Raw genomic sequence first — 27599 nt, forward strand, 5'->3', positions numbered from 1 at the left:
AAAGGCAGTAAAACTTTGTTGCAATACAGACCCGAAAACTAAACTAAATATTTAGGAATCTAGAGAAATTAGGAATTAGAGATCTAAATCAACGAGAAAATCTGCAACCAGGCAGACTTATGCAACCAGGTTATTAAGGCTGTTTAATGTGTTTATTTATTTAAATTTTCCCTAAAAAAAATTGTTTGATTCACAATTGAACTGTATAAGAAAAATGTCACGTTTTTTTAATTAAACTACTTAATTGAACTGATCATATTCTATTTTTTTTTCATTATTACTATTTTTGCATCACAAAAACCTGGAATTGTAACACTTTTGAGAGCCATTGTATTCGAGGAAACATTTTTACAATTTTTTATCCATCTGTCAGTGAAAAGACTTATTGCTCCATCTGTGTATGTTCTTGTGTGGTAAAAGCGCAGGTTGCACTTCGTGTGCACGCCTCGCTCTTCTTTACCATCCCCCCCATGCTCAGGGTCCATACGAAAGTGTCTAATCCTGCAGGATAACTTGTCATTCTCTCAGCAGCAACAGATCTGACGGTGGGGAAAATCTACGCGGCCATGATGATCATGGAGTACTATCGGCAGAGCAAGATCAAACGATCCCAGGCCCTTCGTGATGAACAGGTACTGCAGTCTGTAGTAGAGTACCGCCCTGCCTGCATCTGAGCCCCTTGAATTAAAAGGCAGACTGACGCGCTGAAAAAAAAAAAAGAGAGAGAGAAAAAGAACCACAGGTGTGTAGGTTCATTTCTACAAACGTGGGCTGTGACAGCCTCTGTTCCAATCAGGACTCCTCTTTCTGGCAACTTAAAAGAAGCAGGAAGGACTTTTGGATCCTATGTTCGCACGGTGGGAAAACCTTTTTTTTAAAACACGCTGCTGCCATCTTGTGGCCAAAGTCCTTTACCATTTTTTTTTTTTTATTATTATTATTATTTTTTTTTTTTTTTTTTTTTGCGTTGACATTTTTGCTGGTGTGGAAGCTCAAATCGGAACCTTTCCCAAAATTCAAAGCTCAAAATGCTAAAATTCTGTTAGCTTCATGCGTTGTCACAGCCCCAAAGGTGCCCATACCTGAATAATCATGGGTGTCTTTCCTTTATACTCACTGCCTGCAAAAATGCTGCATCTGCTCACCTTCCGCCACCTGAGCTTGTAACCTTGGGTTGTTTGCTCTGCATAAAACACTCTCCCTTACCCCGAAACTCAGCATTCAAGCGCTTGTCAAAGAAGTTGAGTGACCACTCTGTACACTATGGTTAATTCATCTAATCATTTTTCGCCTGAAGGTCTGAGTGGAAAGTTTTTGCTTCTTGGTGGGATTATGCTGTATAATATTTGCCTGCTTTACACATTAACTGCATGTGGTAATATGGCCGTGACGTTTCTTTATTCTCTCATTTGTTCCCTTTGACTCTAACCACACACATTCAGGCAGTCATTTGTCTTTATTATTAGTTCTTCTCACCAGCATTACACGCTATCAAACTGTCGCTATTATTACACTATCGTAGTGATCCTCAACAAGTTTTCTAAAGAAATATGTTGTTCTTCTGAAGATATCAAAAGTTGAAATGCCTGGAAAGTGGTTGTCACTTGAACACACTCCGGAGTTTAATACCATAACAGCGGAAGCCTTCAGACCATAGCTGCATGTGGGTTCTACTTTATTACTTACAGGCATATTTTCATTTGCTTACCTTATTTCTTTTTATGAATTCTAAGTAATTCCTAACGCTATAGCAATAGCACCTGTTACATAAAACCCATAAAGGCTGAACTGATGCCTGTAGCCACCTTCTGGCCTCCAGTTTTTTACTGAACAGTGGAGCAGCCGCCACGTCAAGGCATGTGGATTTGTTCAGGGGCATAAAGAATATGTTGCAGGGTGGCAAAAAAGTGATACGCATTGTCCACTCCGCTTTATCATTAGACAGCACCGTTTTTAATGTTTTTGGATGACAAAATAATAACAAGTCAGCTTTTGTTGGCAAAGCTATATCTTCACAAATGTGTGTATTGTGGCATTTATTAAAATCTTGTCATGAAATGGATTAACAGTCAAAACAATCATGTAAATAACTCTGGAGGCTAATTTACCTCAGCTCTTCAGCTGCAGCGGAGTCTGATGGCAGACCTAGCTGCACTAGCACGGCTCATCCTCAGTTCAGTACGTTGGTTAAATACTATCTAAATCACGTTCTTGAAAACATCCTCTCTCTGACGCTTCAAACTACAACACCTCCTGCTCAAGCCCCGAGGAAAAACAATGAAAACGCCCAACAATGTGTCTGCTCTCAGAAACTCTTAAACAAATTTGGAAAGGAAGCATAAAACCAACTGGATCTATAAAAAAGTCAGTCTGGTTGCAGTAAGACAGCATGAATTACATTTGCTGTGTCTAATAGTTCAAAACGTTTTTAATGAAAAGGTTTAAAAGGAAGTTCTATACATAATTGTCATCACTCTTGTTATTTTTTTTTAATGTTCTATGTAGTGCTTGACACCTCAGTTTGGGTAAACATCAAAGATTGCTCATGTAAAACCTCATTAAAGTTTTCTTAAAATGTCTTTAGCAGATGAATAATAATACAATGGCAAGGAAAGTAGACTATTTCCTTTATTGTCCTCATTTTTGCATCACTGCTTTCCTTCCAGTTTTGCCTCCATTAATCAGAAGCATGTTGCATCTTGTTTGCCCTCTTCTGTCCGTGTTCATCATTAGCTCATTATCAGAAGAAACCCAAGATCGGGGTGACCTATTGCGGTCTTCGAGGGCTGGCTTTCTAGGTTTAGGTGTGTCACTGCGGTTTCAAAAACTCACCTGACGTAAACTAGTGGGTCATTAACAGGCCCTTAAGAATGCGATGGCTTGCTGAGAAACTAATAAGAAATTTAAGTCTGGGGTATCGGAGCAGATAGAATTTAAAATGTGCAGGACACCAGCCCTCGAGAACTGAAATTAGACACGACTGCCCTAGATGACCCCTGATCAGTTTCTTTAACCTGGCTTAGTGGTAAATTCTACTTATGTCTATACCTTTACTGAGTACTCTGTTCCTTAGCTTCCCTTCTTAACCTAGCCGTGGGGGCATCTCTTGCTCCAGAGCTACTCTTTTTAGTTTGATCCCACGATTTTGTTTGCCTGGCCTTGCTTTAGGCAGCTGCCTCCTTTCTGTTCCTGCTCTGCTCCTTGTCCCCGCATTTCCCTGTCAGTCTGCCTGATAGCTGGCGGCGGCCATGTTGTATATCTCAAACAGAACCGAACGCCATTACTGTTTCAGCGCGTGGAGCCACCTACCCCCTCCCAGGACGGGGGACCGGGACTGAACAATGCCTTGCCACCGCCTGAGACAACGGATACTGGCAACAGCTTGTAAGTTCATTACCGGAGGCAGTTTTTTTTTCTTACCTTGCACAGTGTTATTTGTTTAAGGAAAATCAAAGGAGGAAGGCGGGTTTCTGTGTGTCACAGGCCAGTGGAGGGCGGCATCCCAGAGAGCCAGTCGTGGGTGACGGCCCGTGCCAAGGAGATGTCCCAGAAAGTTGGCAGCTGGAGCCCTGAGGGGCATTCTGAGGATGGCCTGGGAAGCATGAGCAACTCACAGGTATACGGTTCAAAAATATTCACCAAAGACAAGGTTTAGTGCAATACACAACACCGAACAGTTAAAATGCATCCTCGTCATGTGTAAGTTTGAGTCTGTGAGTATTTAACGTTTTTTTTTTTTCTTTTTGCTTTCAAGTAATTTCTAATTACTAAACTCTCCATCAGAAGTCACCATGGACATCAATGTCATATCCATCTATGGTTTCTAATAAGACACTCAAACCATATTTCTCAGGCTGGATTGATTTGATCGCATGCAACTGCAAAGATGTATATAAAAACAATAATTAGATGCATGAGTGGTGTTTTTTTTTTTATCCACACAGGCTCAAATCTAGTTCCTTAGGCTTCTAGATGTGTTCATAACCAAACATCAAAATAGAGGGGAAAAAAAGGGGGATTTAATTCACTTGAACTCATAAAGGACACATTTTAAGGCACAATCATGTCACATATCAAGAAAGAATTGATATCCAGCAAGTGGCTGTTGCGTGGTCAAAAAATTGCCTCGTTGATGTCAGAGAAGAAAGGGGAGAACCTTGAAGCGGATTGGCTTATCCAATCATTCCTCGCCCAATGAGCCTCGACTTCAGCTGCGTCATTCAGTTGGTAAGGTTTGAATATACAGTGACTGGCATGATATGCAGCAATAGCATGCTGGCATCATATCAATTTGGACCAAAATCTTTGAAGAATGTTTCTGACATCTTGTTAAGAGTAACGACAGGTCTAAAGGCAGAAGAGAGTCCAGGCTGGTAAAAGCAAGATGGACATGATAAAGTAGGTGTTGAGAGTACATCTCCCCTGATGTTTGGTTTAAAGGTTCATAGCAACATGCATCTCGACCTCATTCTGTTTGTACCCATCAGCAAGCCACTGGCATAGATTCAGCAGCGATAATTAACCATTCTTCTTGGCAGAACGTGTAAATTTTATTTATACTGGTTGGTTTCCTGGGACAGACTTGGCTTTTGAACATATTGCACACATTTTTAGCATACCTAAGGTTTAAGCATGCGCAAGGCAATTATAAACTAGAAAAAATGCAGAGAGAGCAGTTTCAGTTTGTTTTGATTTTTTTCATAACAATTCACCATGGACCAAGATAGTACCGGCCAAGAAAGTAGCTTCTCCCTCTAAACTGAGCCATTTGCGTTCAGTCAAAATGTCCTAGCTACCCATATGAGCTTGCATTTGGGTAGACAAGTTGTGATCAGAGGAGAAAAGGAAAGATGTATTAGGCCACAGTGACAGGAAACATGTTTTATTGCAATGAAACAGAGGCCAATAATGAAAACCTGAAGCACTAGGCCTCTGACCCTCTGTTTCAATGACAGGATCCAAACCCATAATTAACAAAGCTGATTACACTTGCTCTGATCCTCAATCACATTATTAAAAATGTAGAATTAGGTTCTGTGCCCAAATCCAATTAAAAATGTAAGTTATCTTGCCAAAAAAAAACAGTAACCAATCTTGCAAGAATTATACCATTAGCCTTCTGATGGCTACAAAAAGGTGTGTTGTCACGGTGCAACTTTCAAAGTACAGGGAGATCTCGGTAAATTAGAATATGCATTTTGATGTGGCTCTTTTTTTCAGATTAAAAGTACCTTTTAAAAATAAGAACCTCTAAGCAGGTATTTAACATACTTTCCTTTAAGCTCACATTTCTGAATTAAAAATATTTAATTTAAATTGGTCTGATGAGATAGTCTAATCTCAAATGTTGCGTTTTCATTAGCTGTAAGTGGAATGTCGTCTTATTAAATAGAAACAAAGGCTGGAAAACTTTGTGTGTAGTTCATTTAAATCATGTGTGCCACTTAGTGCACTAAGATACAGAATTACATGAGATGTAACGGTATGTACCATTTTGACGCTGTGTGGATCAGAAAAAAAATCACAAATAAATCAAAATTGTACCTCCTGCTTTTGTGTTTTAAAATTCAGTGAAGTCATATGTTGTATTATCAGTCCACACTTATGACAAGAATGTTTCCAAAGAGTATTAAAAGCTCCATATTATTATGATGACCATATTTAAGGTTCTGACCATAACTGGTGTATCCCCCTTGTTTACAAGTGCTGGTTTAATTACTAAAGTTAAATCAATGCTGTTTACTATAATTGAAGATATTCTGAAATGTCCTTTGTTCCATGTTTGATAGCTATTTTCACTGATTCCTATCTCTGTTTTTATTTTTCTGCTATACAAACTAAAGCTACCTTGGTACAAAGTCAAAAGGATTGAAAGCTCCCACTGGACCATCCTTACTGGCCTTTTGACTTTTCCACATCCTTTCCAACCGTTGGCTTATTTCCTCTGAACTTTGATTTACTGAACAGATTTACTGTTTTGTAAATCGTTTCATCCTCAAAATCTTACTCTTCAGATGTTTTTTGAATGTTTCCAGATATCCCCTGAAGCACACAATCACTACATGCATCTATCTTGTGTTTGTTTTCAAAGTGACTCATGTCCATGTTTTTTTTTTCGTGCTCGCGGATCTAACCAATGGCCTGAGCGCCGTCTGCTTCAGACATAGCATCCCCTCCTCAGTGATCGACAGATGTCCAAAAAGGTTTCAATTGACACATGTATGGTTTAAAAACACGAGAGCAGTGCAACAGTTCCTGCAGGTCAGATTTTGCTGTACTCCGAATAGAAACACAATTTGCCATATTTGAAATCTAATATTTGCACATGTCAGCAAAAACAAGTTGCTTAATTTGCATTGCGTGCAAACTAAGCTTCACCAGCAGTTGCCATTTTTTTCAGAACTACTGTATCTGGATAAACTTTTTTTAAATCGTTGTCTCAAAGGTTCCTTGGGTTGCACGTGACTTTCTCCTCAAATCCATTCTTGCTGTGTTTCCAAGGCTTCTTTATGTATCATAAATACCTTACAACAAAGACAACTCTTCCTCCATTGCCCACTCGGTTGATTTGGTGGCTCGTTTATCGTGTACTCCCCGTCATTTCTTGTTTGAATTCAAATTGTAACCACTGTCGACGACAATGCATACACTTCCCAAATCCTCCCACCCATGGTTCTCTACTGTATCAGACATTTTCTACCTGTTCCCCTACTCCCTGTCAGTTATCATGGCAGCAAGTCACACCATCTCCTGCTCTCCTGCTCTGTTTACAGACGGTAGAGATGAGAGAGATGGGGCAGGATGGTATCTCGGATACTGAGCAATTTCCACCAATGGAAGGCCATGGCAGGGCCGCTTCCATGCCCCGCCTCCCAGGCGACAACCAAGTGAGCAGCATCCCCACCTTTCCACTGTCTCTGTTTTTTCTCCCCCCCCCATCATGTGTGTGCCCCATCTGCTTTTATGTGGCGTCATCGCATCTTATAAGGTCTGAATCAAAATTGATCCCAAGTTCCCAGACTGAAGAAGGTTTGGGGCCAGATTAGGGCAGCGTTAGTCAAATTGCTGCAATCGCTGTTTTGTTTTGTCTTATACGGAGATTCATGTTTAGTCAGAAACGATCAGTGTCCCTAACTGTCATGGAAAATCCTGTTCTTCATTTAAATATTTCTGGCTAAAACATGGATATGTTTTACCAGCTGCTGCCTCCTTGCTAGAATTCTGCTAAGCAAGTCTAAATGAGACCTTCTCTTAACATCCGTTTATCCTTCCACCTGCATGAAGGTGTTCAGTCACGACTGTCTTGTTTTTCATCTCACGCCATCATCCATTTTTATCACGATTCATGTTTCAATGAGTGCTCTGGTTGTCATCCACGCACACAGCTCTTATAGACACGTACACAGCTCCCTAGCCCCACGTTTCGATTTTTTTCCTACGTCTTTTGTCAAGACCCCTATCTATTTTTCATATTGTGTGTTTATTAAGCTGTTTTTTTTTTTTTTCGTCCGGTAAAAGGTTTTAACTCGCTGTTTGGAGGAAAACGGATGTAATGCTGTGTGGCTAAATATGTGTACAGATGTGAATGGTGTGTGTGTGTGTGTGTGTGTGTGTGTGTGTGTGTGTGTGTGGGCTTTGCAGGTTTTCTGTGATCTTACTGTTCTGTGTGCCCTCAGAGTCACTTTGGTCCTGTTGCTTCGCTGTGTGCTACTGTGTCAGATTAAAAGTGTGCGCGTATTCGTGTATGCAAATTCATACGTCTGGGGATTTTGGCAACAGTCATCGCTGTTGTTGTCACCAATGTGCTGTAGATTTTTTTTTTCTTCTTTCAGGCACTCAAGAACAAAACCTAAGTCCATATTTGATTGTCTAAGCAGAAATATGGTGCCTTGCAAAGTATTTAGAATCCTTGGACTTTTTCACATATTATCGTGTTGCAACCACAAACTATTTTATAAGAACAATATCTTTATGAGAAAGATCTATCATAATTTTAAACAGGAAAGAAAACCGTACATGGTTCAGATTATTTTTTATAAAAATCTGAAAAGTGTGGAATGCATTTGTACTTAGCCCAGCTTAATTTTTTGATATTCCTAAAGTCTAGAGGAGCTAATTGCAGATCGGTTATATGTAGAGGTTAGCAACTTTGGTGGAAAAATTAGTTAACAAGACCACTATTAGTTGTGCATGCCACAAATCTTAGCTGTACGGAAATGTGGTAAGAGGAAAGCCATTGTCGAAAAAGAAAGCTAACTAAACCCCTGTTTAAGGTGCACCACAGGCCATGTATGGACCACAGTTAGCATTTGGAAAATAGTGAGCTGGTCACATGAGACATAATATAACGTTTTAGACTATATGTAAAATACTACGTATGGCAGAAAACCAATATTATGCATCACTTTGACCATACCATCCCCATGATGATGCTCAGCGATGTCAGCATCATGCCGTCAGGATGTGATTTTTCTGCAGAGAAGGGGAAGCTGGACACAATTGGTGGGAATTGTAATCAATGAGAGAATCTGTCAGATGCTCTAAAGGACTTTAGAATGGGCTGGACAGGTATACAAAGCAATATAAGGTATTGACTCATGAGGGCGGAATGCACACGGTTTAGCTGAAAACTATTCATACCCATGGCGGATTTAGATCTAGGATTATTTTCATTCAACCAATAATTTTGTGATAGGAAACAATATGTGCTTCTCTAAAACGTCACAAATTGTGAAAAAATTGTGAAAAACGTCTGAGGATCACATGCCTAACAAGCGCACCTGCTGAGGGATCTCAGACTACAGGATTCTCATGGCAACGCTCGTTAGGGCGACAGACATACCAGTAGGTGGCAGTAGATATTTTCAGACTTCGAACAGGCTATATTTCTGTCCCACTCTCGCATAAAATTATACAATTTCAAATTTAGTACATTTTATCCACAAGGGAATGTGATTTGGATATGTTCACTGTATTCATTGTTGTAATCGTGTTGTGAGTTGGAACTTCTATTTGAGGCTGTGAGTTGTCTTGTGGGTTATGGAATTGGCTATTTTCTAAAAATTGTATTATTTCTTAAAGGTACAGTCGCCGATTTTTCCGGAGGTTTCCCCAAGTCCCTTTTTTAAATACTGCGCATGCACAACACCATTTTACCTTGCTCTTCCACTCCTGAGGGGGATCCCATGAAAAAAATCTCCTAAAATCCACTCTGGTCTTATTTCTGAGGCCTTCCTCTTCTTCTCATAGACTTGTTCACGGTTTGCTTCTTGCTACTCTCAGCCATGTTAAAAGTATACGGTGATAACAGAATTTAATGTGTTTAATCCTGACTATCTGAATATCTGTCTTTTGTCGTATTTAATAGTGGTTATAATTAGTTTGTTGATAGTTTCTATTGTGACCAGAACCATTTTAAGTTTTTTGTTCATTATGTTGTAGAGTTATGAATAAAATAAAATAACAAATAACGGCGATAAGCCTCATAAAAGTTGAAGCATGTTTGTTTGACTGTGACTGAGGTTGGATTGGTCCCCCCTCGCACACTCCAGTCTTCACCCAATTTCACACTAAGAGCGTTTTTTGCCTGACAGACCACAACCATAGACTGACGGTTTCTCCAACTGGGTAAGATCAGTCCAAAAATCTTGCAGTATGTCCCCAGCTAAAATTTTAAAATCACTTTGAACCTGGATCTTCCAGCGGTATGAATAGTTTCGGGCTTAACTGTGTGGAGTCGAGACATCAATTTAGTTATACATGAAGAAATGTGGAAACTATGTATACTTGAGCACCCCTTGGTGTTGGTATATCACATAATAGCCCTATAAATTACAGCAACGTTTGTGGTTGCAACAAGAAAAAAAAAACTGTGTGTCAATATTTTTGCACGGCACCGTCTGTTTCCCTGACATAATAAATTGAGATGAGGCCTTCTAACAAACTTAAACTGAGTTAGGCATACAAACTCGATTTAGCAAGTGGTAATTTGAGTGCTACTGTATGGCACGCCACTCCCAGCGTTTGTAGGAAGTGTTTTTTTTTTTTTTTTCTTCTTTCACCGTCACTGCTGCTTTGGTGTCTAATCTTTCCTTCCTTCTCCTTCTGTCCCTCTCTTTTCTTCATTGTGGCTCTCCATTTTTGTCCGGGTTAAACCTACCCACTAACATCCCTTTGCTTTTACTTGTTTTTTGTTTTTTTTGTTGTTGTTTTTGGTGTATCCCATCCTATCCTCATCTCATCTCATTGTGTATCAAACCAACCATCCTTGTGTTCTTCAATCATCTCCTTGCCCCTCCATTGGTTTCGTGGGTCTGCTCCGTGTGTGACCGTACCTCTGGTGTACCTGTGGCTCTGTGTGTATGCGTGTCCTCTTTGTGCTCATACAGCAGCGAAGGAAAGGGAAGCACCGTGGCAGTAACCTCAGTGTATGTACCCTGTCTTCTGTTGTTTGTTCCTCTTAATCATTCACAACCTCCAAGTCAGTTTTACCCCCATATGTGATGTCTTCATGTCGTGTCTGTCAAGTTATTATTATTATTATTATTATTATTATTATTATTATTATTATTATTATTATTATTATTATTATTATCATCATAGGGGGAAGTGATCTGAGGAAAAGTAATAAAAGCATGACATTTTATGCCAGCCAAGCTTCCAAACTGCTAGAAGTAGATTCGGAGCTTAACAGTTTTGAAGTTCGGCTGACCCCGCTCCTCTTTCCAGCAACTTCTTTTTTTTTTTACTACTTTATCCTGATCTTATAACCCTGTCTCTCTTTGCTCAGCTGCTGCCTCTGCTTTGTTGCTGTGTGTCCTCGTCTGCTTAACTGTGATGATGTTGATGGTGGCCAATCTGTGCCCAAGTGTGCACTCCCAGTTGCTCAACTTGCATGCGAGAAAAAAATGTTTCAAAAGAAAACGCGTATGCATGTGTGCTTGAGAGAGACGGAGTATGGAAAGGACAGATGGAGCAAATGGACAGGGAGGGGTTGGTGACGTTGTTTGCTTTGTTCTCAAATTTTCTAAGAATCTCCCCACATATATTCTGCCGACGTATTTTGCTGTGAACACTGAAATCTCGGTCTGCTTAGCTGCTAAAAAAGATTTAGTTCTGAGATGAGATATCGTTTTTGCACCATGTGCGTTGTCCATGCCGTTGTCCTTCTTCAGAGACCAAAGCCTCAGCACTGCTGAGGAAATAAAAGAACTCCTGTCTGAGGATTCAGAACAACCCCTATGTATGCATGGCTTTAAGGAAAGCACACCCGGCGTGGGAATAGAAAATAGGTTTGCAGCCCGGACGCAATGTTCAGGGCAATTCTGAGTGAAGACGGGAAAGTGCTGCAAGTTGTAATTGACTCTTGAATCTGTTTTATTAAAGCAAGTCAAAGAAGCATGAAAGGCATGGCTGTTTGCCAATATCTCCTTTTATTGTATTTCTTGTTTTATTTATTGCTTGTTTTTGATCAGGGGACTGCAATTAATTGTAAGTAATCATTGAACACACACCCCACCCGGCACCCCATAGAGATGCTGCTATTTAATGGCAGGAATTGTCTCCCAAGCAGTCTCAGTACATGAAATAAGCTTATGAAAGAGGTAGCTGTCAGAAACTGTTATATTAGTTCTTTCTGAAAACATGGATTCAGTGCTTGACAATGTTTTTACCTTACTGCAACCGAAGCTGATGCTTTAATCTGGGGTATTTTCCTCTAGAAGGAAAACAGAAACCTGGTATTTTCAGTGAAACTGTTTTCAAGTAAAACACTTTCTCACTGATAGATTGAAGAGGCTAAAAACATTGAAGGGCTCATTTGAGCAGTGCTACTAAATCTTTGCTTACGAGCCCTGATCAGGTTTCTCTCAAGTATTTAAAATCCTCTTGGGTATTTTTCTAGGTGGCAGTAATTGGAACAATATTTAAATTGTATTGTGACTCCATAGTATGTCCTGTGACAAGTTAGGCTTTCCTGTAGAGATAAAAGACCAAACGTGCCCTATTGGCTGCTTTGCAGACCCCTGACCTATACATTTTATTTGCCATAAAAGTGCTTTTGAAAGAGCATGCTTTTAACTTTAATAACTGTAAATATCCTTCAGATGAGTTTCGGGAAAAATGCTTAAAGATTTATGACATTTACACACGCATTCTCTTACTCATTTCTGCATGACAAAAAAAAAAAAAAACTCCGCCATCTCGACAGTCACATGGAAAAAGCTTTTCTCTTCATCTCCTCCTGGGCTCTCTTTCTTTCTTAGACCATCAGTGACAACAGTCCAATGAAACGGTCCGCCTCGTCTCTGGGCCACAGCAGGACTGGGCGAGGCCACAGAGACAAAGGAGATGATTACCACATGGAGTGTTCAATACCCGAGGAGGGGAGAGCTTCCAGACACGGACACCGCCGAAAGGATCGCAGTCATCGAGCGTCTGAGAGGTCCCTCTGTCGCTACAATGAAGTCGACACAGGTCGGAGAAAAAGCATAAAAATAACAAAATGCATTTACATCTGTTGCTTTTAGGTGACTCAAGAGTATGATTTGTAAATGTAATGATATGTTTTTTTTAGCACACTTAACCCCACTTGTAATTCTAATATGCCTGGGCACAGACCTGAACACGACCACACAGTCAGGTGACCTTACATCTAAGGACAAGGACCGGGACCGGGGTCGATCCAAAGACCGTAAGCACCACCACCACCATCACCACCACCACAGTTCCATGGACAAGGAGCGCTACGTGCCAGAACGAGGAGGCGAGTATGGACATAGGCACTCCCGAGAAAGGGAGCTTGACCGGGACAGGGAAAGAGACCGGGAACGGCGCTGGTCGCGATCCCCCAGCGAGGGCCGTGAGAGCGTCCCGCACAGACAGGTGGGCTTCAGGGTCATTTAGTATGTGCATGAGCCAAAAAAAACACTTATTTAGTGTTCTGGTGTTATACATTCTAATTTGATGGTAGCTCTCGTTGATATTTTCAAATAATAAAGAGGCTGGAGACAGAAAAACCATATCCTTTTCAGAAAGAGACTACCTAATTGATAAAAGATGAACTGAAACCAAAATAAATGTATTTGTCACAGGCCATTTCTGTCTTGAAAAGGTCAAAACATGTTATTTATTGCTCCATTCACATAAACATGTGCTCTACTGTGAGATTAATAATTCAAAATGTATCATTGAGGCATGTTGATTCGATGAAGTCAGTGTGTATCCAACAATCTAACAAATATCCATAAACGCTAGAGATGCATTGACCCGAATCTTGTGGTCAATTTCAGAAAAGCTCTGTCCTGCCGATGATATAATATAAGAAGAGTTAAGAAAAGCATTCAGGATGTTTTTTCTAGCCTTACTGCCCTGAGCAGAGCACTGGCAGCCATCACACTGAATGTGAGAGAGAGTCGCCGTAAAACAGGATTTTACCATTTGAAAACCGTGACAAAGCGATTACAAAGTTGACATTTCAAACTATTATTAGCATGCATCTTGTCGATGTCATCGGTGATGTCAGTTATGAAACAATTGTGGACGCAAAACTGCATTACCAATGTTGTGGAGAACAGCAGAAATGTGCAATGCACTACAGACATTTTCATGGGAACATTGTGTTCTCCATAGCCTCCCGTCTGTTTGCACAACATATTGTAAATTAAAAAAAATTGGAATATCACTATATGCAATAAATCTTAGATAAATTATTATTTAGGCTCTCTATGCCTGTATTGGATGACACGTGTTTGTTAATGCTGGATAAAAAAAGGTTTTAGAAGGTACACAGGTGAGAAGGTGGTGAAGTCATTAAGAAGCTACAATTATAAATTGCTAGATGGTCAAAACAGCAGACATTGGACAGCATCTTTTTTGAAAAAACTATGCTGTTGAGATGAAAATATTAAAGGGATTATTTTGCAGTAGCTGGATAGATTACACAATATCTGGAATCTGTGTTTGCTATGGCTCTAAAAAAGCATAAAGACATAACACTTTTCAACAGTTTATTCATTGCAAGCCATATTGCTATCGTGACATTCATCAACACCAACAGCATGTTTTTCCAGTAATGTGCAGCCAAAATCTGCCAGAACTGCTGTCTACTAGGAAGCAGAATTCAAGCTGCGAAAGGAGAGCTGATGCAGGGCCTTCTGCATTTTAGCATTACAGACCTGTGTGCTAACTGTTGGATGAGTATGGTTCATCGGGTTCAGACAGATGTGGACCCTGATCTTTACATGAATGAAACTCGGGGGTAAAAAATAAATAAATACACATTGGGGAATCAGTGGGCACTTAGTCGTAGCGTTGCGAATCACGGCCACTCGTTGTTGGCTACTGAGATTTAATAGAGATATATTTATCTATGCATGTCACACCGGCCATCTAAAATTCCCCCACGGTTAAACGGGTTAAGTTGCAATTTTTTGTGTTATAGCAAATATTTGGACAGTGTTTGGTAATGCAAGTTTTAACAAGACCTAATAAATGATGGTTGCTAAGCAAATACCAGTTCACCTCTTCTTGCCAACACATTAGCAGCAACAGCAAACAAGTGAATAGGAACACGCTGAAGTTGCCTTCCAAATCAGCAATTTAATGTGGGGACATTTCACCATTTTTTCGGGCGTAAACCTGGACTGAATTGTTCTATGATAAACAAATACACCTGAAGACACAGTTTGGGATTCATGAAATGACGTAGCCTGTTTGTGGGAACAGTTGCAGTCATTGCATTATAATACAGTGAGAAGTGGTGGCCAAGTTCCCCGGTTCGAATCCCACAGATTGCAACTCTGGGTCCTTGAGCAAGACCATTCGGTGCCACTCAATGTCCACCCTGAGCGATGAGTTAAATGCAGAGGACAAATTTGTTTGAACTGTAAAAAGTTGCAATGACAAATAAAGATGACGATGACACAATTTGGCTAGAATTAGGACCAAAACTTTTCACACATATGTCAGATTTAAAATAATATTTTCATCTTATCAACATGTTTCTTCGAACTGGTGCTAATATTGGTATTTTTTGAGTGACCCAGCTCCTTGAATCTAATTGAAAATATGTGGATGGAGCTAAAGATGATGGCAAGACTTGGAGCTCATTTCCAAATATGCATCGCCAAAATGCTGCCGTAGTCATGCAAAAAGCTATTAAAAGACTTTGATTTCCTTAATTCCAAGAATTAATTTCCATTTGTTATTGATTTTTTTTTTTTTTTTCGTTAAAGCATACACACTTAAGAGTAATGTTAATGTGAGCTGGGAAGTACTTAGGTAATGTGCTTTCAATTATCAAAAGAAAGAACTTTGTGATTTCAGCCGGCAGGTCAGGGTCAAGCTGAGAATTGTCAGATTCTGGTTCGCAGACAATTTCTTGGTGCATCTCTAATAAAAATGGATATTTGACTATATTTATGTGACTGTCTTTAGCTTGCTAGTGTTTATCACACCCCAAAAGTGTAAATTTCCTTTAAGTCTTCATACGATGGATAAACACTGCACATTTAATTGAAGTAAACTAAAGGCGTTTTCTGTTTTTGTTCTCAATACTTACCCTCTGCTGTGTTTGCTGGTCTGCAGATCAACCCTTTAACTTTTTTTCTTCTGTCGTCTTTTGTTTTCTTTCCTCTGCATGACATCTTGCTTCTCTTTGCATGGTGCCGTTTGAAATCTCATCCTTTATATCTGCATCCTCTACTCCTGTTTATCCACTGCTCTGCTGCTGTCCGATGCCATTATATTTTTCATCCCACAAACATCACGACTGGTGCTTTTCTCCGTATCGTTGCTCTAAATCTTGTTCTCGTCTTCTCTTGCTCTTCTGCTGCGCTTCTTCTGGCTTTCTGGCATTTTTTCCCCCTTGATCTCTGTTTGTTTTGATGCTCTGCCTTCATCGCCTTCTGCTTTATTCTACATGTTGTGTCTTTGAATTTGTGGTTCGTTCTTTTTATTTGCTTTATTTCACTTCTTGTGTAGGGCAGTAGTTCAGTCAGCGGAAGTCCAGTTCCATCGACCTCGGGAACCAGCACACCGCGGAGAGGTCGCCGACAGTTGCCTCAGACACCCGCCACACCCCGACCTCACGTCACGTACTCCCCTGTAGTCCGTAAGTCCATGCCCACGCCGCCCGGGGGACCGCAGGGCAGACCCCCAGCCCCAGGCCCCCGCCACTTTTCTCCAGAGCCTCTCCAAGGGCAGGGTCCACCCCCGGCTGGAGTGCCAATAGCCCACCACGGCACACCTCGCCAGAGCAATCATCCTCCGCTTCGCTGGGGAGACTCGGGTGGAGGAGGCGGTTCCATGGAAGGGGACGGCTGCTTCTACAATCAGGAGTACCAGGACTATGATCCGCACCATGAACCACCTGCCTATGAGCCAAGTCCCATGCAGGGTGGAAACCCCCACCCCCATGCCCTGGCCAACCACCCACTGCCTCCGCCCACACAACCACAGCCTCACAACCCCCATCCTCTTCCTCCGCCACAACCTCACCCTGTTAACAACCCCCACCCGCAGCCAACGCGCACCTCGCCCAGGACTGTCTCCCACGCGATCCCTCCCACCACTGCCCTGACTGGGCCTGTGCAGAACCAGGTTCAGCCCGCCGCCCAGCGCCGTTTACCGAACGGCTACCGATCGTCATCCCCTTCCACACACCTCCATGGACCTCCGCACACTGGGCCTCACAAGGTTCCTCCTCCTGCGGGGCATCCAAGAGGTCCCCGCAAGGGACTGCATGAACCCTATGGTGAGACGGAGGAAGATGATTGGTGCTAGCCCCCGGGGAACGGGGAGGGATGTATAATCAACAGACTGGGGGGGAAAAAAATGGAAAGCTCTTAGCCAGAGCAGTGACTGCCAAGGGAAACCACAACCTTTCTTTTTAGTCTGGTCATTATTTTTAGACAGCCCAGCTTCTTGGGGGGGGGCGACACATGGATGCTTCACTGGATGAAAGGATCGGTATCAGCATGAAACGGACAAAGTGAGGATGCAAAGGCAAAATCTGGAGAAACAAGAAGCAACGACTTTTGCGTTCTGCTTGCAGTGTTGTTCATCTCTCGATGCCAAAAGAGACAAAACACAGGTTCAAGTTTGTAACGACGGGAGGAGAAATGATGGACACTACTCGTTGTGTCTTAATTTTATGCCTCTGGCAATGAGCTATAGCCACTTACAAGATGTCAAGAGTTGCGACTCGATAAAAGACACTTTAAAGTCAGAGAAACAGGAACAATCTTTTCCTTTTTTTTTAAAGCTCCCCCAGGCTAACTGTTGAGTTAGCTGTAAAAAAAATAAAAAAAATCAGATCCAACCCTCCCAGCCACCAACTGAATATTGATGAGTTTTATCATCTGTGTTTTTAAATCTGACAAAGAGCCCTCTGCCTGTAAACGGTGAGAAGGCTAAGTGGGTGGGAGAGTTGGGAAGTCTTAGAGGGGTGTTAAAAAGTCTCTCTGAGAATAAAAAAAATACAAGCCAGAGGACGGGATGGGTGTGTTGGCGATATTTAACACACTCCTCCTAGAGACAAAAAAAAACTTTAGCCGACCTCATCCCATGACCAGGGGAAAAAAAAAAAATTGAGGATGGATTTAAACCACAACAAACAAACAACTGTTTTCTGCAGTATTTCGTCTTCTACTCCTGCGGCTGCTTCTTCCTCTTCCTCCTTTTCTTCTTCTTCTTCTTCAGAACATCGAAGCTTGAATCTTCTGTTGCACCCCACGCAGCTTCGTTTTTGTTTTTTTTTAAGACTTGCCGGAGTTGTAACACATTATGGAATCCTGCATGAATGCTACAAAAGAATACTAATGATACAAACAATGAGAATCTACTGTCTTTTCTGGGGAGGAGAGCGGTTTCTCCTCCCTTTCCATTGTGCTCTGTAGGGTTTCTCTCTTTTTTACTGAAAAATGCTTTCTGTTTCTCTCTTTGTGCTCTGAATGACATTCCTCTCGCCGTACCTTCATTTTCACTAACGATTAAAAGACAGAGGGCTACTGGGGAAATCGGATAGTTGGTGTACGTTTATGTGGGAGGTGGGGGGGGGGGTTGAAACTTTTTGCTTGCTCGTCAGCTGTCCGTTCTGTGCCAAATGCCTGCCACTGATACAGCTGGAATTGCACATATTTTTAGTGAAAGTAACTTTTTTGTAACAAAGGTCATCGTGCGATTATGATATAATGGGTAGCAGGGTAAACTTAACATGGGTTGATTTGTTTTTTTTTTTCTTAAATTATTTGTAATGTGGTCTCAGCGGTGGTTAAAAGTCAGACAAATCAGTAACTCAAATCTTAAAGTCTTCCAGGGTTTGGGGTTCTAACAGAGGTATCAGAGAAGAAGAGACCAATAGAAAGGCACAGAAAGGAGAGAAACTCTTCATCTTTGTTTTTCTTTGTCTCTAAAGGAAATGATGGTTAAACTGCTAATGTAATTGCTTGTATTTGATTAGTGATTGTGAGAGTGAGATGGATGTTGTGTTCCGTGTTTGTTTTTTTTTTTGTTTTGTTTTATTTGGAGCTCAGGTAATTCTTTTTCCAACCCTGTGGTGGACCTCTAACACTCAGACATAGTGTGGGAGAAGGCTTTTTGCTTTTCCTCTCTCAAAACGGGCCTGGTGACAGACAGCATCCGACAGGAGGCGGACTCAGTTCCAACTGGTAGGCAGACGCGTATAATCTCCAGAGCGGGAACACCTGCAGTAAACTAGCCTACACCTTCAAGAGAGATTTGGCTTTTCTTTGTGAGCTTGAAACAAACGGCGAGGAGGCTGGGTTGTATACATTTATCAATACCGTTAAGCCTTCCTAAAATAATAATTAATAATATTGATAAAGCAATGTAATTTAGGGTGTTTTAAGTGTTTGTCATAAACTATGAACAATACTTTCTTTGATTAAAGACAGAAACTACAGATTTTTTTACACTGACATAGCCCTACCAGAGAAAATGTAATGGGTAATTTGACAAGCTCTCAAAAGGCCATTACTATTTTAGTATGAATCAACAAAAGAAATGTCAAGGTTGTTTTGATTAGAAACTGTGCTCATCCGGACTGAGCAGGAGCCCCAGCAGCTTAAGTTGCATTTCTAGGACAGGGACTGTCATGTTGTATTTCCGTAATCTCCACAAACCCTTCTGTCACCATTTCCAAATGAAGGACCGCTCCAAGATGTGCTCCTGAAGATGAACACAGGACTTAAACTTTATGTCTGTTTATCATTGATTTAATATCCAAACACACTGGTTTTTGCCTATCCCTATTTGTCGTTCTGTAGAAAGTAATGGCAACAGAAGAAGAATTTACGGGAAGTATACTTTTCACAGATCAAAGCAAACATAACACATTTAAAAGTATCGTGTGTAGTGTGTAGCGGTTTATAATGACGGTATTTGAAGCTTCGCTGTCATTATTTTTGGATACCTTGACATCTTATTACTGCCCAACAGTACGTAGCGGTGATAGTACCGTTGCACAAGAAGAAATTTAGGTTTAAATCGACAGAAAACAGGGCTTACTTTATGAAAAGATCAGATCAAATTCTAAAAAATGCTTCAAACTATTGTCATTCTTCCCCAAATCTCAAGATTGAAATGAAACCTAACATAATGCAAACTATTGCTTATCCATATCGCTTCTCATTAGTCATCCATTGTGTTAATCTCAAATCCACTGTTAATTAGCGCTTTGGGTGGTCAGCATGACTGGAAAAACGCTATATAAGTTCAGTCCATTTACCATTTACCATTTACCAATTAGGCCTTCCTCATCATGCATGTTAACGTTTACAAAGATGCTCTAGGAAATATGATATTTGGAACAATTTGAAAAATGTAATCCTCTCTAACCATGTGCTCTCAAAGAAATGTAGTTGTTTTAGGATGCTTTACACCTGAGTGCAGCTTAAGAATATCAAAATTTGTAATGTTGAAGAAGGAATCAAACAGCAAAGCCTCTTTGCCCAAGGACGGGAGACTAAGAAGCTAATAAAAAATTATAATAATAATTCAAATCTTTTTACAAATACATATTTAGACAACAGTTGCTCTTCTGATCCAATGTTCATATCATAGAAGGAGCAGTTCTTGTCGACCCTCTATACCTGCCCAGGTAGGTAATTTCCGTTATACATGCATTTCGGACCTTTTCATTCATAGAAATTGCAAATTATGAATTGGGCAACAAATACAAAAAATTATTACATTTTCTCTATTTTGTTTGTTTTCCACTTGAAAACCAATACCTTAACAGCAGGGTGGTTGTAAGAAATCAGAAAAAGAGAAAGGAGAGGTTCCATCTCACACGTCGTTATATGCAGTCTCCGTCAGACTTGTAAATAGTGCAGGTCCTTTCAGCATGGAGCTGATTCCACCTATCAGTGAAGCTCGACCAGTGACAGCGTTTGCAGCCAAGGTGCTCTCGGCTCTCTCAGGCAGGTGATAAATCCAAAATATTCTCACACCACTGGTGACCTCCAGGGGGTGCCGTGTGACGGCAAAACTCAATGACTTTTGAGCGAGCGTTGTGCTTGTAGCATTGTTCTCTCTCACTTCCAGGCCACCTCATCAGGGTTCACCTTGTCAGCAGGTGACCAAACTGCACTGTAGCACAGTTCAGGCGGGTTGGAGAAATGACGTCTGGGCTTTTTTTTCGCCCCGATCCTGGAAATCACAAGGGTCCTGAGTGTTGTGCTCCCGTGTGGCTACTGATTGTGTGTTTCTCTGTGTGCCTCAGAACTAACCCCCCACCCCGGTCACCAATGCACACCACTGTCAGCCCCAGCACTGTTGTTCCCGTTTATTGTTTTTTTTTAAGTTGACCAACCTTTTTTAACCTGGAGGCCTATCACACGTTGACCAGAGAATGCATCAAAAACAAACAGAAATGAAAAATAAAAACTGCCTATTAGTGTCTTTCCAGCCTTAGTGGGATGTCACCAGTACTTTTGACATCACTACACTGGAAAAAAAATAAAATAATCAGAAAGCAACTAGGTATGTAGCTCCTGGTTGTGGAAGTGGGCCTTTTGCTGGTATGTATGTACACGGGTGAATGTGGTTCTGATATCTTTGGCGTTTTATTTCTTAGGCTTGCTTTTGTTTCCTATGCTTTGTCTGCAGAACTCCTTTTTCAAGTTTTGAACATGTCTGTCATGGCATTGTGACAGTTTGCAAATATCTGTGTTTGTGAGCGTTTGTGCTGTCAAGTCAAACCTCTGGATGAGACGCGCAAAGCCTGAGCATTCACTTCTCCATCATTGTGTATATGCTGCAGTAAAATCCACTAACACGCTGATTAAGCACACGAGTTCTTCAAAAAGCAATGTAAAGTCGCAACGGGGAGAAAAAAAAAAGTATTTTTGTTTGTTTGTTTGTTTTTTCTTTTTCTTTTTTTTTTTAAGTATAAAAGATCTTAAAAAAGAAAAAAAAAATCTAGTTCCAGAAATGCATGTGCTATGTGCATGCCACACCGTGGGTTAAAGTCATCTTCAGGACAGAAAAGAAAAAGCACATTAATTAATTCAGAGAAATAAGGAAAAAAAAAAGATATATAAATAGATAGATGTTTTTAACAAAAAAAAAACAATGTTTCTTTTTTTCTTCTATTTTTGAAAACAAAAAAGGCAAAAAAATGAAAAAAAAATAAAAAATGAAAACACTGAAGATACTTTGGTAAGAGTCAAAGTCTTGTTTCTTTTCTTCATTTACATGGGGTTGAGACACAACACATCCAAGTTTGAGCTTTGAGACACCGCCAAAAAAAAAGAACTGTTTTTAATGAAAAAAAAATATATAGAGAGAGAAGAACACGGTTCAGAGGACGGTGTATTCTCCTTTCTACTCCAGGGCGTACAAGGGGGTGCAGGAGCTAGCCAAATCTGTTGATGTTCTCGTTCTAACTGGCTGTTGGACCTTTTGACCCTTCACCCACAACCTTGTTTTCTGCCCCCCCTCCCTCTCCCTCTCTCTCTCTCGCACTCTAACCTTTCTCACTCTCGGCCAGTCTCACCGCTATTTCTACCAGTGCATTTTGTAATTCCAAACGGATCTCTTCCTAAAGAATAAAATCCAGAGAGAATGCACACGCCTTTGTCTTTTTCTTTCCCAAAGTCGTATTTTACTCCACGTTTTATTTTGTGTGGCCATCAGTGTGAATCCAAGCATGCTAAATTCTTCGCTGAAATGACCCGGGGTACCCAGGGTATATGTTACATTGAAGAGGAACACACTGAGGTCTGTTTCGATGGGAATCTGGATGTAAGGAACATCCATGCTGCTGCAGGTAGCTCATCAAAATCCAACGTTCGCTTCTCCTGTTCCCACTGATTCAGATTATGCTCAGAGATTAGCTGTGTCTGCCGGACAACTGATTTGACGCTCCAAGATAGCTTTTAGGAAATGTTCTATTTATAAATCACAGAAAATGTAGTAGGCCTATGTCTCTGCACATTCATATTAGGGTTATGATCATTGAAGAGCACATCATAAAAGATTGATTTCATTCTAATTCAGTTTCCATTCAATTTAAAAAAAAATGTAACAATGAAATGAATTGTTTTTATGAGAAATGTTGACTATTGCCGATCTGAGATCAAACAGGAGATTTCAGTTTCTTGCTAAATAAGTCAGTGTATTTAAACACTTTCAAAAATTAGGATATGAATGACAGGTATGAACGAGCATGCATGGCAAAAAAAAAAAAAAAGGCATACAATTCCTTTTAGTATTACAGCCAGGCTCTCCAATTCTGTCATTTAATAGCTGCTCTCCAAAGTGCGAGAAGACAGACTAATCGGCGTGAGTGGGTGCCCACCATTTGTCAGTCTGTGAATGCCCCGTTCATATATCCACTGCTAGGTGGATGCCCACTTTCACCATGTGACCGACGCAGATATCAGAGCCGTTTGCCTGCTGAGACGCAAGGTTGTCTTTAATAAATTCAAGGAATCGGTTGAAAGTCAACCACCAGATGATTGAAAACTGTAGTTTTTGCATTAATATTAACTTATATTGTGAATGGGTCACGACAAATTCGCCCTGACCCTCTCCTGCTGTTCCCACATGGCCTTTCAAGTATATAAAATCAAGTATTTACGCAGAAACTCATTACTGCAAGATGGAACAAAATTGGGTCAATTTCTCATTGCTATCTGAGAGGTGTGATGGAAAATTATTCAGCAGCGACTCAGTGAATGAGCGGCTGATCAAGAGGAAACAAGGCTGTGTGTGTGTGTGAGACGCCCGCACTTTCACAGGCATGACCAGACGCATCCAGATCTGTGTGTACACAGACTGCGCTCCGGTTTCAGCCGGAAGAATAAGCTCTCAGTCGGGTGCCCCACACACAGAAGTACAACCTCTCCTGCATTCCTCTCCCCCTCCTCCTGGGCTATTCCCCTTCCCCCAAAACAAACAGCTACTGGTGAATCCCTGCACACCAGCTACGTCAAACTTTTGATTAATCCTGTCAGAATTGCTTTGATTCACTCAATGTTTTTCTTTCCCAATTTACAAAAGTGTTGCATTGGTTTTTCAAGGTGACAAATGGAATACGACTAACTCCCAAAACATGTAGTTTTACATGAGGAGCAACAAACCCTCCATTGATTTCAGTGTTTGGCCAGTCAATGGCTTTATGGCCTCCTCCCCCCTCTTCTTTCTTTAGCACCCCAGTCTCCTGAATTGTCCCTGCTTTTATTGTGCTAATCAGCATGGGGGGTGAGAAACTGTGGGGGGAGGTAGACAACTTTTTAGCACCCTATTAAGCTTTGTGGGGCAGCACTTTCAGTTTTCCAAAATACAAACCCCTGTAAATAGAGCTATTTGAATGAATGGTGTTTCAGGTGGTGGGGGAAAAAAAAAACACTCTACACTGTTTTATCAAGTATAAAAAAGTTTTAATAAATACTGAGGTAGTTGTCAATGAGAATGTTACACTTGATCACGTCTTCTATGTTAAGTCAGCATGTAGACAATAACAAAGATCACAGAGTCTGCCGTGTGAGGCAGCAACAGAGTTCACATATCTGTGGAAGTAAGTCAACGAAAGGCAGAAATAGTCCCAAATCCTTGTAGCTTTCAGGCGTTCTGCCTGTATGGAGTGATTCACGGGAACCGCTGCGCCCCAACGGGAACAAGCCCAAGCTGCCCGGGGCCACGCTTTCCCCGGCGGGTCCCCGAAACCCAGACGCGGGGACGGGAGCGCCGCGCTGGGCGTCCGTGGCTCCCACGGGGCCGAGGGTGGAAACTTTCAGAAGTCCTCTCTGGACGCGTTCAACACGCTGCTATGACTGTCGGTAGGGGCACGGCGCTTGGAGAAGGTCCCAGCTCACTGCTACAGTTCGCGTAGTCCACCAAAACTGAGCTGACGAGGAGCTGTTGAGCAGTCCCGTACTCCATTTTCGCCTTCTTGCAGGGCAGGAAGTCCGGCTCGGCGGTAGCTTTGCCCCGTCTTTTCCGCGTGTGGTGCGGCGGCCCGCTCAGGCAGGTGTTCTCCTGCTTTCCCGTGCCGCTCTGCGCGTCCGCGTCGGCGGCCAGGTGAGGAAGAGACGCGGAGGGACCCTGGAGCTCTTGGACGCCGCTCGCCTCTGCGGCCATCTCAACCTCGGAGTGCTGCTGCTCCTGCTGCTCTTCCTCCATGCTTTCCGCCGTCGTCTGTGCCGCGTGGTAAATGTCCCGAGCGGATTTCATCACCAGAGTCAAGAGCAGGCTCCGGTGCAGGCGGAGACCGCCGCGCTGCGTGCGGGAGCTGTACAGTTTCCCCAAAGCGACCACCATGATCCTCCTGGCTTCGGCGCTGACCTCCATCTCGCCGCTTGTTTTGAAACTACTGGTCCCAGGAAGAAAAACAACCACCTCAATGACAGCGTGGCGCCGCGGAAACTTCTGTCGCAGACACAAAACAGAGTGCCGTCCGCGCGGGACAGATACTTATAACCTCGCCGACGTCACACACGCCCAACGTCATCAGTCACAGGCTAGAGCCCCGCCCATCGGCCGTGGAGCAGCTGTGTGGGTCAACTGTGAGCTATTTTCAACAAGAGCTTCCAACTTTAGTTGGAATACAAGTCCTAAGACTGTAAATAAAAAGCTGATGTAAAACAGCGACATCATAAAACAAAACCACACATTAAAAAAGGCATGAATGCATTGGATACTGATTTTCCACAACTCTAATAACATTTTTAAATGACATTTGATAGCCTATTTCATATTTGTGATATTTAGAGCTTGAAATCCATACAAAGTCTTCATTATGGGATTCAAAGGGACAGTTACAATTACAAAGCCACAATAATAAGCTTTAAAAGCCATAACAAAGACATACAGAACAGAGTAAATTATAATAGTAATTTATATGATTTGATAAAAATTGAGACTTCTTCATAATCATAAATATGAGTTTAAAAGTCAGTATCCTGTGTTTTGAAGATGCAAAATCACAATTGTGACCTCCTGCCACAGCAAAGAGGTTAATAAAATAAAAACCCTCCATGAGGTTTCTGAGATTTAGATTTTGGTTGCTTACTATTACTATTACTTGCTGCAAACGAATTGCCCTTCGGGGACCTAATAAAGTAAAGTCTAAAGTCAATAAACGGATACACTGTTTGAAAGTCTCAGTTAGATTTTTTCAAAGCAAACTTTGTGATGTTCAAAATTATGACATAGAAAGTAACAATTACGGCTTTTGAAGTCAAAGCCAAGAGAAAATAACTAATAGGATTCAGTCATAACTGTGACCTTTATGTCCAAAGTCATAAATAGGAGACTTTAAAGATCAAAAGTATGACTTAATTATCATAATTGTTAGATATCATAGAAACCATTTACTTTCAAATGGTGGAAATCACAGCAGCTAAGTCAGCTGGAAAGCATTAAAAGTAACATTTCTTCCAACACAGATCATAAGAACACTGCAAACCTTTGGTGAAAACTAAAACATCACATTTACTAATTTCCTACATATTCGCACATGTTTAAGAACATTGTCGATGGTGAATGTGTCTGTTTTTTTCTCTAACATCAGTCAATGTCTGTCACAGTCTCTAAGTGTAGTCGTTCCAAAGTGGCTTGCAAAAGTATTCATATACCTTGCACGTTTCCACATTTGTCACATTACAACCACAAACATGAATATATTTTATCGGAATTGTATGTGAAAAACCAACACAAAGTGGTACACAGTTATGAAGTAGAAAGAAATTGAAAACATTTTAAAAGTGCGGTGTGCAAAAGTCTGCAGCCCCGTTTTCTCTGAGTGCAACCGATTGCCTTCAGAAGTCGCCTGATTATTGCTAATGACTGAATGGAGTCCACCTTTGTTTAATCTAATCTCAGTACAAATGCAGCTGCTGTGTGATGGTCTCAGAGGTTGGTTGAGAGAATACTGGGGAGCAAACAGCATCATGAAGTCCAAGGAACTCACCGGGGGGTCAAGGGATAAAGTTGTGGAGAAGTTTAAAGCAGGCGTAGGCTGAAAAAGGATTTCCCTAGCCCTGAACGTCTCACAGAGCACTGTTCAGTCCATCATCCGAAAATGGAAAGAGTATGGCACAACTGTAAACCTACCAAGACAAGGCTATCTACCTAAATCTACAGGCCGAACAAGGAGAGCACTGATCAGGGATGCAGCCAAGAGGCCCATGGTGACTTTGGATGAACTGCAAACATCCACAGCTCAGGTGGGGGAATCTGTCTTTGTCACAGGATAACTATTAGTTATGTACCACACAAATGTGGTCTTTATGGAAGAGTGGTAAGAAGAAAGGCATTGTTGAAAGGAAACCATGGGAAGTCCCGTTAGCAGTTTGTTCAGACAAGACCAAAATGTAACTTTTTGGCCAAAATGCAGCACTGCACATCGCTCTGAACACACCATCCTGTCAAATATGGTGGTAGCGACATCATCCTCCAGGGGTGCTTCTCTTCAGCAGGGACAGGGAAGACGGATGAAGCCAAATATAGGGAAATCTTGGAAGAAAACCTGTTGGAGTCTGCAAAAAGACATGAGACTGGGGTGAGGTCCACCTTCCAGCAGGACAACGACCCTAAACGTAAAACCAGGGCTACAATGGAATGGTTTAAAACAAAACATAACCATGCGTTAGAATGGCCCAGTCGAAGTCCAGACCTGAACCCAATCGAGAATTTGTGGCAAGATCTGAAAACTGCTGTTCGGAAAGGCTCCCCATCTAATCTGACTGAGCTTGGGCTGTTCTGCAAAAAAAGTATGGGCAAGAATTTCAGTCACTAGAGGCGCAAAGCGGGTAGAGACACCCTAAAATACTTGCAGCTGCAATTGCAACAAAAGGTGATTCGACAAAGAATTGACTCAGGGGGCTGAATACTTTTGCACAATGCCCTTTTCAGTTTTTTATTTTTTTTTAAGAAATGGTGTCTCTCTACATCACAATTCTATAGCACTTTGTGTTGGTCTTTCACATACAGTTCTAACTAAATATATTTGTTTGTGGTAGCAATGTGACAAAATGGAAAAAAGCATGCCACAACTGTAAAAGTTCAAGGGATGTGAATACTTTTGCAAGCCACTGTATACGGGAGTAATCAGGCTTGTATGATGGTAGCAG

The 27599-nt window shown here is 41.4% G+C and overlaps 2 protein-coding genes across 35 annotated transcripts in view; one reads left to right on the forward strand and one right to left on the reverse strand.

The window, feature by feature from the left end:
• Window positions 1–17991, forward strand: part of cacna1aa (calcium channel, voltage-dependent, P/Q type, alpha 1A subunit, a) — a 107890-nt gene extending 89899 nt beyond the window's left edge. For 11 of the 34 annotated variants that reach the window (XM_036148218.1, XM_036148220.1, XM_036148217.1 and 8 more), the window contains 8 exons: window positions 529–632; window positions 3269–3384; window positions 3484–3616; window positions 6774–6887; window positions 10389–10427; window positions 12264–12474; window positions 12617–12882; window positions 15982–17991. In XM_036148218.1, coding sequence (XP_036004111.1) covers window positions 529–632; window positions 3269–3384; window positions 3484–3616; window positions 6774–6887; window positions 10389–10427; window positions 12264–12474; window positions 12617–12882; window positions 15982–16782 — 1784 coding nt within the window. In that variant the 3' untranslated portion in view covers window positions 16783–17991. The remainder of the gene's footprint in view (window positions 1–528; window positions 633–3268; window positions 3385–3483; window positions 3617–6773; window positions 6888–10388; window positions 10428–12263; window positions 12475–12616; window positions 12883–15981) is intronic. The other 23 variants (XM_036148228.1, XM_036148221.1, XM_036148222.1 and 20 more) reach the window with 8 other exon arrangements.
• A 5898-nt stretch (window positions 17992–23889) lies between these two features.
• ier2a (immediate early response 2a) lies at window positions 23890–24934 on the reverse strand. The gene has a single exon (XM_012881570.3). The coding sequence runs from the start codon at window positions 24814–24816 to the stop codon at window positions 24283–24285; it is 534 nt and encodes a 177-aa protein (XP_012737024.2). The 5' UTR covers window positions 24817–24934; the 3' UTR covers window positions 23890–24282.
• Between the last annotated feature and the right edge of the window lie 2665 nt (window positions 24935–27599).

This window comes from Fundulus heteroclitus, chromosome 16, assembly GCF_011125445.2.
Source record: "Fundulus heteroclitus isolate FHET01 chromosome 16, MU-UCD_Fhet_4.1, whole genome shotgun sequence".
Taxonomy (NCBI): Eukaryota; Metazoa; Chordata; class Actinopteri; order Cyprinodontiformes; family Fundulidae; genus Fundulus; species Fundulus heteroclitus.